This window comes from Periplaneta americana, chromosome 6, assembly GCF_040183065.1.
Source record: "Periplaneta americana isolate PAMFEO1 chromosome 6, P.americana_PAMFEO1_priV1, whole genome shotgun sequence".
Taxonomy (NCBI): Eukaryota; Metazoa; Arthropoda; class Insecta; order Blattodea; family Blattidae; genus Periplaneta; species Periplaneta americana.
In genome coordinates, this window is record NC_091122.1 from 147,276 (window position 1) to 167,701 (window position 20,426).

Sequence of the window (20,426 nt, forward strand, 5' to 3'; positions counted from 1 at the left end):
TTTCAGAGTGAAAGGATCTGTGCACTATCAAGTGCTGTCTACAGATGTAGCCTATTGTTACTTTTCTTCGGCCGAAAACTTCACATATAGCCTATACGGACTACTTCGTGAAATGAAACGGCCCTAACCCCTTTCAAAGTAGAGCAAGGTAAGAAATAGTTCGCGAAATTTTTTTTCCGCAGAATATTCCACAAAAGATTAGAGCGACGCATACAGCACATCATTCATATCGCTACTGACGTCTACGATGGCTCATCACATCACGTTGGTTTAGATTAAATGAACCCCGATCTTATTTACGCGATTGTAAAACTTGTCTTTATGTACAAACTACATCTTCTTATTTGGGTGCAAGCAAACGATTTCAGATCACTCACGACACAGAAGTGTCTGAAACACGATAAAGCCGTGAGCTGCATGCGTCATCCCCAAGAGATCGATATTCTATGATCCAACCATCTCCTTCTTCTGACATCGGCTTCTTTCTCACCCGCGATTGTCTTCAATATGGCTACAGTTAATAATTGGAGTCGGGTTAGGTAAAGAGGTGAGCACTCTACAAAACTTTCCGAGAGAAAACTGCAAAGTTGTCGAAGGTAAGTCGCAACACGAGCTGCCAACCTTGGGCCGTACAAATACGTCAGTGTTTCTCAGAGTTTTTTTGAAGTGGGGACCACTTTTTTAAGTCAGAACAATTCCGCGGACCACCTTACTCTTGTTCCCTTCGAAAGCAAATTTATCATTTTTGTAGCATATTTTAATACCAGCACATTTATATTTTAAAATAGAATTAATTAATTAAAATTGATTTATTTCAATTAATTTTATATTCGTATTAACTAATTAATTTAATGTTAATAGAAGAAAATTCATTAGAGTTTGGATAATCTTTCACTTATTAATTACCTTCAAAATAAATGTTGGTACTCAAATTAATAATTCGACAGGTTTACTTTTTACACTTGCGTGTTTCGTCTCCTTCAATTTCGCGGGTTTCATACACTCGTTTAAAGCACTTCGTAACAAACAACGCACCGAGGGTTTGGTTCGCCCTCATTGCCACACCAAGTAAATCCAAGTCCCAAATAACTCTTGTCATATTTACGAAATCATTTTTTTTTTTTTGAACAGCTACCACTAGGACTAGATATTTCCTTGATGGCACTAGAATAACTGATATTAATATCTTCACACACAGCTCCTAACTATTAAGTATCACTGTCTAAATGAAGCGTGTCATCACGTTCCTTTCTTTTCAAAGATCCGGATCGAAGCCAGTTTTCCATTATGTGTAATGGGCACTATTTAACAGAGACATGGACAACTACTAGCGTGTACCACATAAGAAGGATTTCAAACAACTGACTGCTAACAGGCAAGCGACGAATCAACGATGCACAGAATTTGTCATAAGTTACTTATCCTATGAAGTGCTATATTTGTTTACATCGGTTCGTATCTTTGATGGGGGGTAGTGAGAATAGACTTAACTATAGCGCTTTAAAGAAGTTACACGAATAAAATAAAGCAATAAACCCACCAAACTTATCATTATTATTTATAAATGTGACGTAAGTATCTTATGTCTGCCTGTATAATCCGATCGGACTTGTTATATCTTGAAAGATATACACAATAAATTGTATCACCTTTAATTTTTCGCACCTAATACAATTGGTGATAATCCTATAAAACTGTCTTATCATTAGTAACGCCTATACAGTAACTTTTAATTCATCTTTAAATTCAGGCAAATTCTCCCAGGCTTTGCGATATTGTTTCTCATATTTGCAGTGTTTTCCCATTATCTTATTATTATTATTATTATTATTATTATTATTATCGGCGGCTATCACTAGCAGAGCAGTAGTACCGCAATAAAAATGCGCAAAACAAAGAAGGAACCGCGGACGATAATGACGTATTATGCGATATTAGACGTCACGATGGAAGGCAGAATACACAGCTGGGGATAATTGAACGATACTGTCAACAATAACACGATTTTATAAACTGAACTGAAAACATAATACCTATACAAAGATACAACATGTACCCTAATTACGTCCTTTCGATTTTTGAGGTAGTCTAAAGGGTGACTTAACAATTCCATTATAATTCAAACAGTTTCTTCTTCCTTTTTAAGCTTTGGGAATAATTTAGAAATGTCAACAGCATTCGTGAGGTGAAAATGGTTTCATTATTTCATTTCCGTGAACATAATTACAACATGTTTCCGTTGGTTGAGGGGCTATGCCAGTTATCTGTACTTCGCCGGTTCGAGTTTCATACAGGTAAGTTGTAAAAAGTAATTAATTAAATTAAATATAAGACAGATAGAAATGGAACCGAGCTGGCCGGCTCTCGGGGAGTTGTGGGAGCTATCAGAGGCAGGGATGACGTAAGCTGATCAACGTCTGGAACATCATGAATGAAAATCTTGCGTTGTCTTGATTTTGGACACGCTAATACTTGTACAAAATGTTACAGGATATCACTGACTTGCTGGAAAATCGAACTCAGATAATTTACAACTGATCAGTATATCATATGATAAGTTCCTACTGTGTCCAAGTGATCTGGTTTGGACTCAGCATCATTCTACAAACAAACCTTTACATTTATGCTTATCTACAAAACTTTCCATCAGATATGGCTGCAGATGGAATGAGCGCTCGCTACTGCTGAGCCACAGATGCGGCTTGAACTTCATCTAGATATTCTGCCTGACACATAAGCGATCCTGGTTCGAGTCTCGATGAGCTCTGAGAATTTTCTTTGAAAAAATCCACAGTGACACTTGTGGCAGTTCCCGTTTCCCCACGTCAGGCATCAACATCATCGCCCTTCCATTATCAATCCAGATCGCTGGCTGCTCGGATGGGCGTAGTCATAAGTACTTGGCCCATTGCGCACCTTATATGCGATTATTATTCCAATCCGACAGACAGATGCTGACAGGTGGACCATCCATCTCTACACGAGTGCATGATAAACCCCAAGACCCGGAGCCCTCGGTCTATTTTTATCTACTGCTGATGATAGATGAAAAATCCTCTACAAGCCTGCTTTGTCCTCCACAAATCTCATCACGACCAGGCTGGGAATCGAACCAGCGCGCATTAGTACTGAGGTATAGACGCAACTTATATTTTTTTGTTAACTGTGCGTGTGATGTACATACAACGAAATTTTATCATTCGTGTACTGAATGTGGTACAAATTCGTTTCATACTGTGTATGGCTCCAGTATATAATAGTCATACAGTATTATGTTTGTAATGTGACTCGAACTCTGTTACAGTTCGGAAGGTGTGGAGTGAGTAAGACTTGATACAACGTCCTGCATTCTTCTCAGACTCGTATAATAGCGTAACAAGAAATTAGGTTTTGTAGCAGTATTATAGTATATTGCGTGCTAAGAGCATTACAACAGTATCGAGGAAAAGTTACAGAAGGCGGGACGAAGTCCAGTCTTCTCTATTTCCGAGATTCTGTTACGGACTTAACACATGTACTGCATACTATTTTTTGGCCGATCTTAATAAAAAATAAATTGACATTAATCATTTTTAATTTAAATAAAAAGTCTGTTTTTGGATGATAGCATGTTTATGTGTGATCGCCGTTTGGTATTTGTCGATAGGTGTCATTCATTTGTTATTATTCGTATTTGTCGAAAGGTGTTATTCATTTGTTATTTACTTACTGTACAAGTTTAACTTACAAGGCCTACCAACAACGTCGGTAAGACTTAAAAAACACGATCGGCCAAAAATAAAATTATTTTATCTTCTTTCAGCAGTAGCCCACAAGGGTCTTGCTTTGTTATTTCAGTTCTTTCTCTGTAGTCATGGCGACCGCTAATTTGTGGCTCCGCGGGTTATTTGCAATCCAAATGTATGCAATCGGACTTGCACGACCCAAGGTACAGATGAATGGCTGTCTGATTTCATTATCGACAGAATCGCATTAGCTTCCTTCCATCTCCATGGGAACGCAGCATGAGGGGAGAAAAAAAAAAGACTGTCATGGCAACTGCATTCACGCCTTGCACTTCCTGAACCCATTCAAACAAAACAGCATCTGGCACCGCGCTTCACATGTTGATTAAACATGGAGCCGCGCGCTCGTTTTATAGATTGTTTAATCGTATTGGACATGAAAGCTATGCCCATAATTAAAAATTGTGATACGTGCGCGGAAATTAAAAGAAAGCAGAAATAATATTTACCGTTGTAACTCGCACAAAGCATTTTTATCTGGGCGCTTTAAATAATGTTAATGCTTTGGTGCGGAATGCTATTTGAAAGGGAAGCGAGTTGCGCGTCATCCGCTGTTCAAATGTGATGAAACACGAGCGAGCGAGATGCAGATTAAAATTACAAATATGTTTCACCGAATGACGTAATTAAATACCGTTGTTCGTGATGCTGACAAAACACTTCGAAGATGTTATCCTCAAGAAACAGTCGCTAATGCAGTTCTCGGCCTACAGTGTACTGAACAAATTAAATAATTCGCCACACATCACGTCCTGCAACGCAACTGACGCACGCGGATACTTACGGTTTTATTGAGATTTAAAAAAGTCGCTCTTTTAAAAAAATCGATTTTATAAGTAGTAAAATCCAACACGATACAGATATTTTCGTGCTATTCTTGAATAATTACTTTACTCGAAATCATACACAATCAAGAAACATAAGGTATAATAATAATAATAATAATTATTATTATAAATGAAAACATAGGAAAATACCATGAACGATGAAGTGAAATCAATCTTTCCACTTCACTTGGGATGTACATACTATTGTCCGTTGCATTACTGTCTGCAGACCAAGTACGAAGTTCTTCATAAAATGCCGTTTGCTCACTTGAGATGTACTGCTTCATTTTTTTCCAAGTCTTGCACTTCTCTCTGTTTTCCTGGCACTTTTCCTGCTGGGTAGACTGGGCTTGGTGGAGGAGCAGATTCTCGTAGAAGTGCCGTGAAAAATTATGGTTTATTTAACGACGCTCGCAACTGCAGAGGTTATATCAGCGTCGCCGGTGTGCTGGAATTTTGTCCCGCAGGAGTTCTTTTACATGCCAGTAAATCTATGAGCCTGTCGCACACTTCTGATCTAATCATTACATCACTTCGAAAACTGCCAAAAAAAAAACCTGAAAAATCTCTTCCATCTGATGTAAAGAGCCGCCATTTGAGAAATCTCTAGATTTTTCTTCCAGAACTGACATTATAGTAGAACGGATTCGTTTGGATTTTTATTCTTTGCATTATTTTAAATTGAGCATCGCCCACTTGGCCCTATCGCCTCTATCCGCATGACCGGATTTCCGTACGGGTCAAGATTCAAATCAGGAACGTCATGTCAATTATATCGATTGTAACATCTCCAATCGCGGCAGTATTGGAATGCATGGCGCAAAGTTTATTCTAATTAGTCCAACAGCATGAAGAGCTTTGCAATCTATCAAGAATTACAGCAATGTGATATGCAACAAGAACATATGGGTTGGGATTTGGAAAACACTAAATTAACCAGGTGTGTCCTTCAGAGTTTAAGTTGCAGAGCTATTCATTTTATTTCCAGGGCCAGTTCAAAACACAATGAAATAATGCGCTCTAGCGGTGAATAACAACATTATTCGATTATCAATTCGGAAATGCGGACAAGTGAGCGTCACTATAATAAAAACCCGAACTTAACGAACGAATTTTTACCGGTGAGTGAGCGCCTAGCTTAACGAGGACGAAGCAGCGACGTGGAATGAGTTTTAAGGCTGCTAATGACTTTATTGAAGTAGTAAAATATTTATTTTAATAGAGATAAAGTATTAAATTAAACTTTGAATTTCCACCTATATACAGGGTGATTCAGACCACGCGTAACAGTAATTTATTTCGGAAACTAGCGCATTAAAATTTTCGAGAAAAAATTATTTATTACTAAAGCACATGTGAACTTTCACTTGAGCTTAATTTCATCAATCAACTCTAACAGGAAGTAGGGTCAGTGGCGTATCACTTTAAAATTTCAAATGGGAGTATGGGTCAAATAGGGTACCATTTGATAGAGCTCTTCAAGACAAACAACTTTCATAGGAAACGTTTTTATTAATTCCTATTCTTTCAATGAGAAAACGTACAAAAAGGTAATAGGTGATCCGGGAGACCTGCCAGTCACTTGACCAGGCCAAAGTGTTACGAGTCACTGACTGTTAGAAGAAGAGTACGGGTGTGTGCTGCTCAGAACGGCAGACAGTTTGAACATGTATAAAAATTAATGGAATTATCCAGTCTTTCAGTAAAATGTCAACATTAATTGTCTTGTTTACATTTTCGTCTTGTAACATTTCTCAATATTGATGGCATTATCTTTTTGTACGTTTTCTCATTGAAAGAGTAGGAATTGGTAAAAACGTTTCCTATGAAAGTTCTTTGTTTTGAAGAGGTCTATCAAATGGTACCTTATTTGACCCGGACTCCCATTTGAAATTTTAAAGTGATACGCCACTGACCCCACTTCCTGTTAGGGCTGATTGATGAAATCAAGCTCAAGTGAAAGTTCACATGTGGTTTAGTAACAAATATTTTTGTCTCGAAAATTTTAATGCACTAGATTCCGAAATAAATGACTTACGTGTGGTCCGAATCACCTATTGCCTTTTAGTACGTTTTTTCATTGAAAGAATAGGAACTAATAAAAACGTTTCATATGAAAGTTGTTTGTTTTGAAGAGCTCTATCAAATGGTACCCTATTTGATCCATACTCCCATTTGAAATTTTAAAGTGATACGCCACTGACCCTACTTCCTGTTAGAGTTGATTGATGAAATGAAGCTCAAGTGAAAGTTCACATGTGGTTTAGTAATAAATATTTTTTTCTCGAAAATTTTAATGCATTAGTTTCCGAAATAAATTACTGTTACGGGTGGTCTGAATCACCCTGTATATAACTACGTAATGGAAATGGCAGTAATACATAGCCTACAATTACTGATAGCTATACAAGGGACAAAAAATAAACTACTTTCCGTTTAATAAGCTCTAAAAGCGTTCAAATACGATTTGCATGGGTTTACTCACTCCTTGCCCTGCGTGGGGTCCTTGGGGTAGCGCAGGCGCAGGTTGCGGCGGATGTCGTTGGTCTCGTTGACGCGTCGACTCGAGCTCAGCGTGACGGGCAGCAGCATGGCGGTTTCTGCAACGAAACAACAGAGCGCAATAAAGAATGTCTGCATGTTCAGAAATGTGGCTTCACTGCAAACAATGTGGAGACAGTGCAATTTACTAACGGCCCCTCACTTTGTGTACCCAGTCACGCGTGTTTGGAGAAGAGGTAGCCCCAAAGAAAGAAATCTGGAGCTGGCAGACAGGTCGGGGGATCTGGAGGGCCACTGGACGTCGCCAAAAAGCGTAAACAGTAGTCGCAATCTTCTCATGCTGATTCTGGCAGTGCGCCATGTAGTATCATGACGTGCTTACTTACTTATTGGCTTTTAAGGAACCCGGAGGTTCATTGCCGCCCTCACATAAGCCCGCCATTGGTCCCTATCCTGTGTAAGATTAATCCAGTCTCTACCATCATATCCCACCTCCCTCAAATCCATTTTAATATTATCCTCCCATCTACGTGTCGGCCTCCCCAAAGGTCTTTTCCCCTCTGGTCTCCCAACTAACACTCTATATGCATTTCTGGATTCGCCCATACGTGCTACATGCCCTGCCCATCTCAAACGTCTGGATTTAACGTTCCTAATTATGTCAGGTGAAGAATACAATGCGTGCAGCTCTGCGTTGTGTAACTTTCTCCATTCTCCTGTAACTTCATCCCTCTTAGCCCCAAATATTTTCCTAAGAACTTTATTCTCAAAAACCCTCAATCTCTGTTGCTCTCTCAAAGTGAGAGTCTAAGTTTCACAGCCATACAGAACAACCGGCAGCTACCCTCCAGATAAGGAGGGTAGCTGCGAATATATTGAATAAGCAGTCGTGGACAGCCGATAAGGGGTGGTCCTCCAGCTTGGGGGTTGAGCGAAGGGCTAACAACCCATCACCGTAAAAAAACAGCTTGTTACGAAACCTAACAATAAGCCTCGGAATGGGACCCACTCGGGAGGAAATTAAACGCAGAATAAATATGGGAAATGCCAGTTATTATTCGGTTGAGAAGCTTTTGTCATCTAGTCTACTGTCAAAAAATCTGAAAGCTATCATGATGTGCTATTCTTCTTAATTCGGGTACCAGGCAGTTAATTGCAGCGGTATGCCCTGGGGATGCTCGGAGAAGTGTTGGTCCATAATTCCAAATCTGCACCACAGGACTGTGCAGTGGGGTCTGTTCAATCTGTTAAATGGACATGTAATAAAGACCTCTACGGCCTGAAAGCATATCTGCACGGCCACTCATTCTTTGCAGCTGAAATGGCTGACATCCCGGAATAAACAAACAACTCCAAGCCCGCAGGATCTCATCAGGTCACGCCTGTCAAACTCGTGCGCGAACGAATATGAAGGGGATGGTTACTATCCCCTGACTGCCTACCCTGAGAAACACGAGGTTGATGAAGTTATTACAGTAATAAGTATATATCACAATGGGGGTGTAAAGTAGCCTATATGCACAGTACCAGCCGCCACTGTTACTAGTACAACAGCTCTGTTTACGTTCACGCGCCCAGTCCTACCTTACGTTGAGTCAATGCGAGCAGTCCGTGCATGACCTGGTCTAGTGCTATCGGCAGCCCTGCGATAGATCTAGCGGACACACGTACAGAGTTCAGGTACAGCTTCACCCACGCGCCGCGCACGTGGAGGGGCACGGATCGATTCCCTTGCGGACAGCGCCGCCCGATGCCGGGGAATCAAACGCAGCGATTTAAAGATCTTGACTCACAAAAGGACTTTACTGAGCTGGCACTTCCGCGATCAAACAGTAATGGACGAAAGTCATAAATACGCGAGATGGATATCGCAATTACAGATCGAGCTTAGAATAGCGCAGTCACTTGTTTCAACACTTCAGCTGGAATGGCGCAGTCATTGCATGACAACAGACAACACATCTTGTACCAATCCGAAACGTGAAGTCACTTGTTTCATGACAGTTGCTAAGGGCTGTGCAAGAAAAAAATGAATAGCATATCCTTTCTGTCTCCACAATCCTTCCATATCTCATGTGAAATGAAAACACGAACTTTCCAAGAGAAATACAAGCAATGAGTGCTCGCAATGCATTCTACACTCAAACATCGCATACAGTTGTCTATTATCATCCAAACAAAAACTCAATTCAGAAAGAAATGGAGACTGTCGGAGGATCTGAAGGAGGAACTTGCTAAGGTTCGTGTTGCTATAGTATATTTTTTGGGTGCGTTGCTCTCAATCCCGCATGCACCAAGTCCACTTTCTACACAGCAGATAATTTTGCACATCTAGGCTATTCAATTTTACGGAGTGAGTTAGGCTCGTCAAATGAAGCGCACGCTCGTCAACGTGTCCAGCATACTCTTGACACTCAACGGAAACGCCACGCTCATGAAGGACACATTACACGGAAATTTACCAGTTTCTAAGTGGAATGAAGCTGATAATGCCAGAGAAATGAGTTCGGGATCTAGCGCCAAAAAGTTGAATGAATGAAAGAGAGGGAAACTTTAAAAATATACGCGAAACGTGTCCTTGCAAGGGAGTTAAACTGATGTGAGCTCCAAGCCTGTTGGCCACTCGTCTCACTTCCAGTTTCGCTGCTCCATTGAAGGAGCTCTAGATAATTTTGAAGGGAAAAAGTCGAAAATGGACGTAACCTAACAGCAACCACATGAAGTGGGGGAGCCAAAATGCTACCGACCATTTCCTCTTAATGCATTGAGGGAAAAACTGAAAAAAAAAAAAAAAAAAAACCGTCAACCAAGTAACATGTCCCAACCAGGATTCAAACTCTGGCCCGTCCGTTTCACAGTCAGACATGCTAACCGCTATTCTGAACATTACACGAGGAATAGCCTCTAGTTTTGTAATAATATGTTTCTTGATACAATAATGGTCTTCAGCAAGACAGATTGCTTTCCATTTGAGTACACTGTGTGGCACATTTACTCTGAAGTCAAGTACACACACAATAATACAGCGTTACAAAGGAACTGCAAGGTAGTCCTCATACACTCATCATCCAGTACGTTCGCCTGAAGGACAAACGTAAATATTACGTTGGTCAGAATATAGGGTGAATCAAAAGTCCCTTAACACCCCACATAAAATATAAAGGAATTATGCTGAGTACAACTGGTCAATATAGAAACATGTTAAGCCTATGGGGTGCCATATATGTACGTTAAGAGGACGTCTGCCATATTGAATTCAACTTTGAAACCTTAAATGGAAAGAGGGATATGCGATACATAAAATAAGGCTAGAATTTTACGAGAAATGCAGTGGTTGAATTTGTACATTGCATTACTGCATCTCGGGTATAGAAATGTGATACTTTTCTTAGGCTATGAATAGTAATACAGGGCCAACACTATTTACAAAGGTACGGCCTACTTTATAACCATTTTTACAACAACAATAATAATACTTTATTAGTACTAGAATATAGGAAAACACACTATCAGGAAAAGAAGCTACATAAATACTTAATTATTATAAAATATTTATTAATCTAACCTCCGTATGAGTAACTGTCGTGTTCTGAGCAGCATGATAAATCGTTACCAAGGAGCGAAGATAATATTAAGTTAATAACTCAAGTATTATATTCATTCAGTAAGAATTCAATACTAGTAAAAAGTCAGAATGAGAGTTTCGTAGGTTAACTTGGTAACAAAATACAGTAAAGTGAGAATCAAATTAATTAAAAAAGAAAGTCCTGGTATCACATATTCACAAGATACTTATTTAAAATATAAAGTATGTTAAATATAATATATTAATACTAAATTAAATCACGTATTTTAAATATCTCATACTTGTAATTGGATTTAATTCGTTCATTCACAGTATTCTGCCCAAGGGCAGGTCTCTCACTGCAAACCCAGCATTCTCCAGTCTTTCATATTTTCCTCCTTCCTCTTGGTCTCCGCATATTATCCATGAATCTCAATGTCGTCCATCATCTGACATCTTCTTCTGCCTCGAACTTTTCTAATTTGGATTTATACGTTATTGTTTAAATACAGGTACCGCAAACTCACATTGTTTAGTCCATAATTACTATAAGGCTGTATTTTTTTGCCAGCAGTTGTGATGCATTTTGCCTTTTCAAATAAAATATAATTATTAATTTTAACATTTCTTTTTGGAAGGAATGTAAGAATGTATGCTTGAAATTTTGTTACAATTGAAATGAGTTTTCGATCACAATGACTTCAGACCTAGACGGACAGCGCAATGGATAGACCAGCCCTAGCCTGCGCTATCTACCCCGGCCGACGTGTAGTTATGAGTGCTTGGATACAATGGAAGAATTACTTCAGATCACTACATTGATATTAAATAGCGTTAACAGAAGATAAAACATTCAGGAGCAAGGCTCGGCGAAGTCGAGATTTCATTTACATCGACTAAGCAAAGATGAATGTCGACATTCTATGAACTGGGTCGGATATGCATTGTCCTTGTTCTTCATAAGAAATAATATTAATTAATTGTTCGAGTTGTCTAAATAATAGCTTACGCACATGGTGTGCTATGAAGAGGTTTGAAATGGCCAAAGCCCTGATGTGGAGTTCTTTTGTTTTTGCGAATTATAATATATGAAGTATATTTACCATTTATGATTTAAATCTATTTTCAAATCTCGGTGTCAATGATTGATATGATCCTTCACGGAAAGGCCACTGTTTTGCTATGGCCTTCGTTTATATGCAAGTAATTTGGTTAGGATTTCTACAACTTAGTGACGCATTAACAAGCATTGCTGTGTCTGCCGCGCAGCTTCCCTTCCCGAAGAGCATGTCGCTTATCCTTACGGAAACTGACGCATGCGTAGAACATATCACCTGGCGTTAGCATTTACCATAAATGCTATTATCTGTGCATTTCGAACTGGCGTCCACACCTGTGGAGTAACGGTTAGCGCGTCTGGGCGTGAAACCAGGTGGCCCGGGTTCGATTTCCGGTTGGGGCAAGTTATCTGGTTGAGCTTTTTTCCGGGGTTTTCCCTCAACCAAATATGGGCAAATGCTGGGTAATTATCGGTGCTGGACCCGGACTCATCTCACCGGCATTATCACCTTCATCTCATTCAGACGCTAAATAATCTAAGATGTTGATAAAGCGTCGTAAAATAACCTACTAAAATAAAAAAAATAAAAATCGAACTGGAGGATCAAGGTCACGTACAAACCACGCACCAATCACTGAAGCACTGGTAACTGCGGCTGTCCCAGCGGACTTTAGTTGAAGAGAATGGTCCAGGATCGGGGCAAGCACACGTGGCAAATGCTTGACCTCGAGCCGCACATGCTGCATACAGGACGAGCGGATAAACCTCACCCTCCGCTCTCTTCAGTGCGCATGACCCTGATGTTAGCATAAAATCGAGTTAACTGAAGCGTCTAAATCAGCTGTTGAAGTGTTTGCATCTTTTTGTGATCGATCATTTTACTTTGGTAGCATTCAAACGTTTGCAATAATGCTGTAGTGTGCAGTGTTTGATAGTCTTTGATTATTTGCCCAAGAAGTCGGAAACAACCAAGCTGCCGGCGGTACTTCATTATATTAATGAACTTCGACAGTAGTACATGAAATACTACGAAACGTGTTTTTTTTCCCCCTCGAAAATGACGATCGGCGCATATTACGTCATTGCTATTCAATCCAAGCACCAAGTTCTCAGCCACACGGTGGTCAAGCGAGGCGATGTTTACTCATGCAAAAAGAGGAAATATTTCTTCCTCCACTTCCAGAGGGAAGATCTCTCTCTTCATATCCGCATGAATACGTAAACATGAATGCTGTGATAAAAAAAAATATCGCCAAAATGGCTGCCCTCCCCCTCAAGGCTGACCAAACAAACTACAATCCAATCCAGGATCACTAGAGCAACAGGTCTGCTGCAGCACCCAACTGTCAACTACATTGTGGTTGCTAGGATACAAAATCTTCATGATGCAAACATTTCCGTATGCAAATCGCTGGTAAGTTTATTATTGTTAATCATAATCCAACCTTAAAGAGTTCGTCTTACTATATGGCAATAATTCAATATGTTGTTGCTAGGAGACCAAATCGTGGCAATGTAATATGTAACGGTAACACTGGCAAGAGTGAAAACTGATATCAGGGTGCGCTCAGTACGAGCAGGAGGTGCTCCGAGCCGCGGCGTCCATATTTAAACGTAACAATCAATAATGAAGCTGGGACCTCGTCGTACAAGTGTAGTACCATCTGGAGCGCTTGACCACCAACGGATGTAATGGCCACGGGTTGAATTCCAGTGTATGACAATCGCTGCCGCCTATGAAAACTGTCACGTGATCCACGTGTAGGTGATCTTGAAAGCTTAATTAAATTAAATACAACCATCGCTAGCGCCACTACGCAGGCCAGGTGGCAACATCTTGAACTGGGCGGAGTCACATTGACTACCAGCAAAGCTTTTTGATTGACCCGGGCAACTCGAAGTTTCCCTGTTAAGGAGAAAAAAACGGGGGAGAGGAAGGCAGTACGAAAATAATTACATTAGCTATTTGTACATTCCTCCAGCCAAGGGTTTCAATTTACGCTCAACATAACGTCAAGTCAACGCGGATGATTATCCAGTACACTGGGTAAAAGGAAACATTTTGGAGCAAAATTATCTACTTGTAGTACATCTTAGGTTATTTAGCGTCTGAGTGATATGAAGGTGATAATGTCGGTGAAATGTGTCCGGGGTCCAGCACCGAAAGTTACCCAGCATTTGCTCATATTGAGTTGAGGACAAACTCCGGAAAAAATCTCAACCATGTAACTTGCCCCGACCGGGAATCGAACCCGGGCCACCTGGTTTCGCGGCCAGACGCGCTAACTGTTACTCCACAGGTGGGGACTAGTTGACTAAACTACAAAATTTAACATAGGGTTTGCAGTGATAGGCCTGTCCTTGGGTAGAATATTAATACTGAATGAAACAATTTGTACATCACTGTAGAAATTGTTAATTAATAAGTCCACGTAATTTCCCATAATTGTATGCTGACAACAGCTCCAAATTCGCCATGTTGAGGTTCGTTCTACGGTCTGTCAAGACATGCAACTTTTGAAAGAAAAAAAACCGTTCACAGTCCGCGTTAGATCTGGAACCCATAACTTTCTCAGGCCCGATTGTATAAATCATTTAATCTTAGATCAGAGGTTAAATTGATCCTTGTTTCAGCTGAACTTGGAATTTTGTGTTGTATAAAGTCTAATCTGAGATTAATTTGTCTCAAACTAAAGTCAACTTTGAAGAAATTTCTCCGATTAAGTTAGATGATCCAAGTTCAGTTATTTCTTTTCTGTTTGAAATATACGAGTGACAGATTGTGCAAATAAAGTATCCATTATTATTAATATTAATAGATATGTTAGGTACATTTATATATATTTCTTTCAATTTCTTGCCTTAATACACAAACATTCTTATATTTTATAAGGCTCTATCGTGTTCAGCAGTATCAAATAACATAACCTATAATTATATTATGTTTATAACAACCATTAATTATTAATGGATATGATAGGTACATTCATAATGTTCAATTAACTGTATTATAAACGAAAATTGTCGTTTTATAAAGCTTTATTATGTTTAGCAGTATCAAACACCATAACATGATAACAACTTGGAGAACAGTCAACCTTCTTCTTATTGTCCGCCATTATTTACATTGCAAAAAAAAACCAGTGTCTCCAACAGAGTGTAATACGGAAAGTCGCGAAAAAGTAGTTGTAAAGTCGCTAGATTTCTCATTATCAACAAAGAAAGATTAAATTTTGTCACTATGGGGTGCTAAAAAGGTCACTAAATCCCTATTTAAGCAATATAAAAGTTAAAAGAAATTGTTGTTGAAAAAGAGTTAAAATCGCTAGATTGGCAACACTGAACAAACCTGTATAACATGTTCCGCGCATCACGTATTTCACCTGTTTATGCGATGTTGCCAAATCCTTTTCACGTGAACTTAGATTGCATTTGAACCAAGGTAATTTGATCGCAGAAAAGTTTTATACAATAGAAGAAGTGCCTGAACTCGGTTTACTTTTCGATCTTCGATGAAAGTTGCCCTTTAGTCAGAGAGTTTTATACAATTGGGCCTCAGAGCACTAGGCTATCTGCGAAAGATGTGTTATTTTCACGCATTCTCCATTGAAAGTTCACGGATTGTTGGGAAGTGTGTATGGTTACAAGATTTGAAATTCTTTCAATTAGGATGTCCGTTAAACGCGAAAAGCTAAGAAAACGCACATAATATCTTTGAAGGACTTACAACTAGACCGAAGATTTATATGCAATACAATTCCAAAATATGTAAGCAACTATGTAGTAAAAGCCTTAGAAATATGCACTAAAATTTAAAAACAACCTGACTATGGAGCATTCGGATAACTTTCAATTGCACTTTTACTTTCAAAAAATTCTGATGGCAAATATCAAATAATTTCACTTGCGTTAATGCTCCTTCTTTTGCCGGACTTTTAATGGTAATAAACTATAAGCTTCTTATATACGCTGGAAGTGAACGTCCAACATCACAGGGTGTAACTTAACAACAGGGACCCTTGTAACATCCCCAGGTCATCTGCCCCTTCCTCATAGACGCCACTTTCTATAAATAACTCAGATCACTTCACCGTGGCCCAAATCACGAATCTAGCGGGACAAAAATATTTTTGGTCACCCTTGAAGATGTAAGTAAAAATGGTTCACTATTACTCTAAACATACCGCCCCATCATGATTCAGTACCAGTAATATAAATGTGCAACCAGAATTTTTCCGGTAATTTTTGCTTTTTCAAAAATAATTTGTGTCAACATGTTTAATTAAGCATCCTGAGACCAAAAATAACTTTTTTTCAAATTTTTGTTTGTATATCTGTCTGGATGTTTGTTACCTTTTCACGTGATAATGGCTGAACCGATTTATATGAAAATTGGAATATAAATTAAGTTCGTTGTAACTTAGATTTCAGGCTATATGGCATTCAAAATACTTTATTTTAAAAGGGGGGTTATAAGGGGGCTTGAATTAAATAAATTGAAATATCTCCCTTATTATTGATTTTCATGAAAAATGCTACATAATAAAAGTTTCTTTAAAAATGATTTCCGATAAGTTTTATTCTAAGCAAAATTTTTATAGGACTGATATTTAATGAGATAAATGAGTTTTAAAATTAAAAAAACAAATCTACCTAATGGTCTGTAATGAAATAAAAACAAATGACTTCGTCTATATGGGGCCTTAGACAACAAACGGAAGCTATTAAACATAGCCTACAGAGAATATTTCTGTGTTTGTATGAAGTAATCTCGGAAGCTAATTAATCGATTTGTATAATTATTATTTCACCATTGGAAAGTGTAGTTTCATCTTATTACATTAACTTCTGAGTGAATCGAGGACAGGTAAGATTAAAATAGCTTCTTATGCACAGAAAACTTGATAGGCTATTCTGTAAATTCGTTTCCTGCATTTCTTAAAATAATGTTTATGTACACATTCATTTTCATCTCAGAGAATTAACGAACAACGAGAGTGTATTGATTTAGTATGTAGCAACAGTACAGGGACATCATTTTATTTTTACTAACATTTTTAATATTAACTTGGCTACACATCTGGATCAACGCCGTTTGCTACCCCCTTCCATGACTGGAGTTTGATGATACTGCCGTAATATACAAACAAATCACTTTACTAGGTATAGGAGGGAACAAAAGTAGTTCATCCATTTACGTAAACTAGGAAATATAGCGCTTTTGAGTTTAAACATTTCCATTAGGTTTTTATTTAATCAAAATACAGTACAGTATTAACAATGAGTGTTTTTACTCACGAACTGAGCTGTCCATGCGGACGTATTCATTATGCAGTGTATATTATACTGCCTACAGCACATTAGCGTACAATATAGAGAATGAAGTTAAATTGAGAAATAATCATAATAATATTTAAGACATTTTTAAAATGTGTGACCATTCATTTCGATACAGGCTTCAGTTCTAATATGCATATTATCGCACTATAGACTATTGTACCTAATCCCAATTACCAGTTTCGTCTTTCGTACTAGTAACTCATGTTGAAATAATTCACATTATAAAAGAGTACCTTACGTACTGTAAATTCAATCTTCACTTCTGCCCGATCCGAAAAGATGAAATTACTCAGACATAATATCTACGTGTCCGTCCAAATGGTTATGTCGTAGGGTCGTAGAAAGGGAGGAAATCACGTGGTAGTTAATTACTTAACGAGGCCCTTTCATTTAAGTTATTTTAAACAGTTGTATAATATTACGTAGACGTCCAATTCCTAACAGAAATTAATGTTCTCAGAAAAGAGCTAAGACAGCCCAGCCACTAGCTGGCGAATAAAAGCTGGTGGGGGAAACCGGGATGCGACATAGGCAAACGGACGACAGTACCTGTGCGAAAATGATTTAATATTAAAGCTCTTTCATCACTGGAAAATGCGAACATATTTTTGGAACGTACTGTTTACTATGACCGTAAGGCTACTATGACTGTATATGCGGTCTTGGATCTGTGTGGAGGACGGTTGAACTTCATTAGTAGAAGGGGTGGGAGTGAAGTACATTCAAAAACTCAAGTACAATAAAAATTGAAGTAAAAATAAAATGATGTCCCTGTATGTTAGCTTAGCATTCCATTATTTTGAAGTTCCATCGTAAAAATGGCAAAATACGTAATTATATGCAATATCATATTATAGGTAAAATATTCATTTTTCACCAAAATTGTTGAAATAGGTATGCACAATATGTAAAATAACATTGACCTTATTCCATTATTACTCGTTCGAAGCGCAAATATACACGCACTTCTTGAGTATGACGCATCAGTACAAATGTACTTTCATGCAAATTCTCCATCTACTCATAACCAAAATTTTCGTTTAAAGATTATTATCCAAACATAATAAATAAAACATGAAATGAAAAATATAAAAAGTCATATAAATGAGTAGAAATAGAAAATCGTGCATGAAGACAGTTTAAAAAAAATTGCGAAGTGATTCCTGAGAGAAAATGGTAGAAAACTGCTCACCCTTGATGGCGCTGCGGGGGTTGTGCGGACAGTGCGTGCCCTGGCACCCCCTCTTCTGCACCAGGGAGGGGCAGTGCCGGCCGCCGTTCTCCGGCTGGTGCTCCACGGTGCGCGCCCGGGTCATCATGCCAGTGCCGCACTCCGCGTCGCACTCCGACCACGGCCCCCAGGCCGACACCGCGCAGTCCACCACTGGAACAGAAATTATGAAGTTGCCTACAGCATACGGCATTGCTTGAATACTACTTACTATCAGCTGAAGCGCTGCCACGCTCCGGTTCCGGAAAAGTCCATAAGTAAACGCATCAACTGCGTCTGTCTCAGTGGAAGCCAAGATATGGTTACATTTATTCAAAATGACACACAGTGATAGTGAGAGGGCGAGAGAGACAGATAAAGAGTGACAGAGAATAGACAGAGACACGAGAGAAACAGAGCGAGAGAAAGACGAGAGAAACGGAGAGCGAGAGAAAGACGACAGAAACGGAGAGCGAGAGAAAGACGACAGAAACGGAAAGCGAGAGAAAGACGACAGAAACGGAGAGCGAGAGAAAGACGACAGAAACGGAGAGCGAGAGAAAGAAGAGAGAAACGGAGAGCGAGAGAAAGACGACAGAAACGGAGAGCGAGAGAAAGACGAGAGAAACGGAGAGCGAGAGAAAGACGACAGAAACGGAGAGCGAGAGAAAGACGAGAGAAACGGAGAGCGAGAGAAAGACGACAGAAACGAAGAGCGAGACAAAGACGAGAGAAACGGAGAGCGAGAGAAAGACGACAGAAACGGAGAGCGAGAGAAAGACGAGAGAAACGAAGAGCGAGACAAAGACGAGAGAAACGGAGAGCGAGAGAAAGACGACAGAAACGGAGAGCGAGAGAAAGACGAGAGAAACGGGGAGCGAGAGAAAGACGACAGAAACGGGGAGCGAGAGAAAGACGACAGAAACGGAGAGCGAGACAAAGACGAGAGAAACGAAGAGCGAGACAAAGACGAGAGAAACGGAGAGCGAAAGACAAGAGAAACGGAGAGCGAGAGAAAGACGACAGAAACGGAGAGCGAGAGAAACGAAGAGCGATACAAAGACGAGAGAAAAAACAGAGAGAGATGAGAGAAAAAACAGAGAGAGATGAGAGAAAGAGAGAGAATAAGAGAAATTGTGAAAGAAGTAGAAGCTAATAAATGTAGAGGGCGAAGTGAAGCAGGAAGCACTCCAGAGCACGGTCACGTGATTAAAACTGAGAACGAATTAAATTCATCGACCTGGCAAATTGAATTTGCAATAAGGGCAATAGGCAGCCCTCATTAATACGACCAGTTTTTGATGCAGTGTACGCAGTCGGAAATTGGATTTCTAGACTTGTTTACTCGCATCACGTGACACGCCACCAGGGATGAAATTTCGAGCTCTTCAATCGATCACGGCGATCGACGAACTTCACGCTTTAATCACTGCCATGACGTCATCTCGCGGACGATGTCGTATGGTCGCGGTTCAAACTCGGAAGGAGCAAGCCCACCCACGACAACGTCGCCGATGCCTGAAGTTAGTGCGTGTCTCCAGCAGAATAATAATAATAATAATAATAATAATAATAATAATAATAATGCAACTTCTTTATAGATTCTGAATCCCAGCATTACACAGTTCATCCATGAATGCACAGTGACAACGGGTATACACAGCCCGGGACATTTGCTCTCACCGGGGCTAGACTCCAGTGTTATTCTTCTTCTGTGGCGCTACTGTCCTCGAAAGACAAAAGCTAGTTAATAACTTTGCTCAACTGAAACCAAGGCGTTACGCTTTGCTACATTAGTGGTTGTTACTTATTGTAAATAAAATACAACTCTCTTTCTTTGTTAAAATTAAAATTTATCTATACTAATAATAAATCTGTAACCGAAATTTTTCTGGTAATTTTCGATTTTCCAAAAATAATTGGTCCTAGCATACATAATTAACCACCCTGAAACCGAAAATCGCTTTTTTGAAATGTTTGTTTGTATGTCTGTCTGTCTGTTACCTTTTCACCTTAATGGGTGAACGGATTTCCATGACAATTGGAATATAAATTAAGTTCGTTGTAACTTAGATTTTAGGCTATATGGCATTCAAAATACATTATTTAAAAGGGGGGTTATAAGGGGGCCTGAATT

At 39.3% G+C, this 20,426-nt stretch overlaps 1 protein-coding gene across 2 annotated transcripts in view; it reads right to left on the reverse strand.

Moving 5' to 3' along the window:
- LOC138700840 (somatomedin-B and thrombospondin type-1 domain-containing protein-like) overlaps positions 1–20,426 on the reverse strand; it is a 93,369-nt gene that overhangs the window by 14,350 nt on the left and 58,593 nt on the right. Inside the window, exons 2-3 of one of the 2 annotated variants that reach the window (XM_069827183.1) lie at positions 18,272–18,463; positions 7,098–7,212 (exon numbers count right to left, since the gene is read on the reverse strand). In XM_069827183.1, the coding sequence (XP_069683284.1) occupies positions 7,098–7,212; positions 18,272–18,463 (307 nt within the window). The remainder of the gene's footprint in view (positions 1–7,097; positions 7,213–18,271; positions 18,464–20,426) is intronic. The other variant, XM_069827184.1, reaches the window with a different exon arrangement.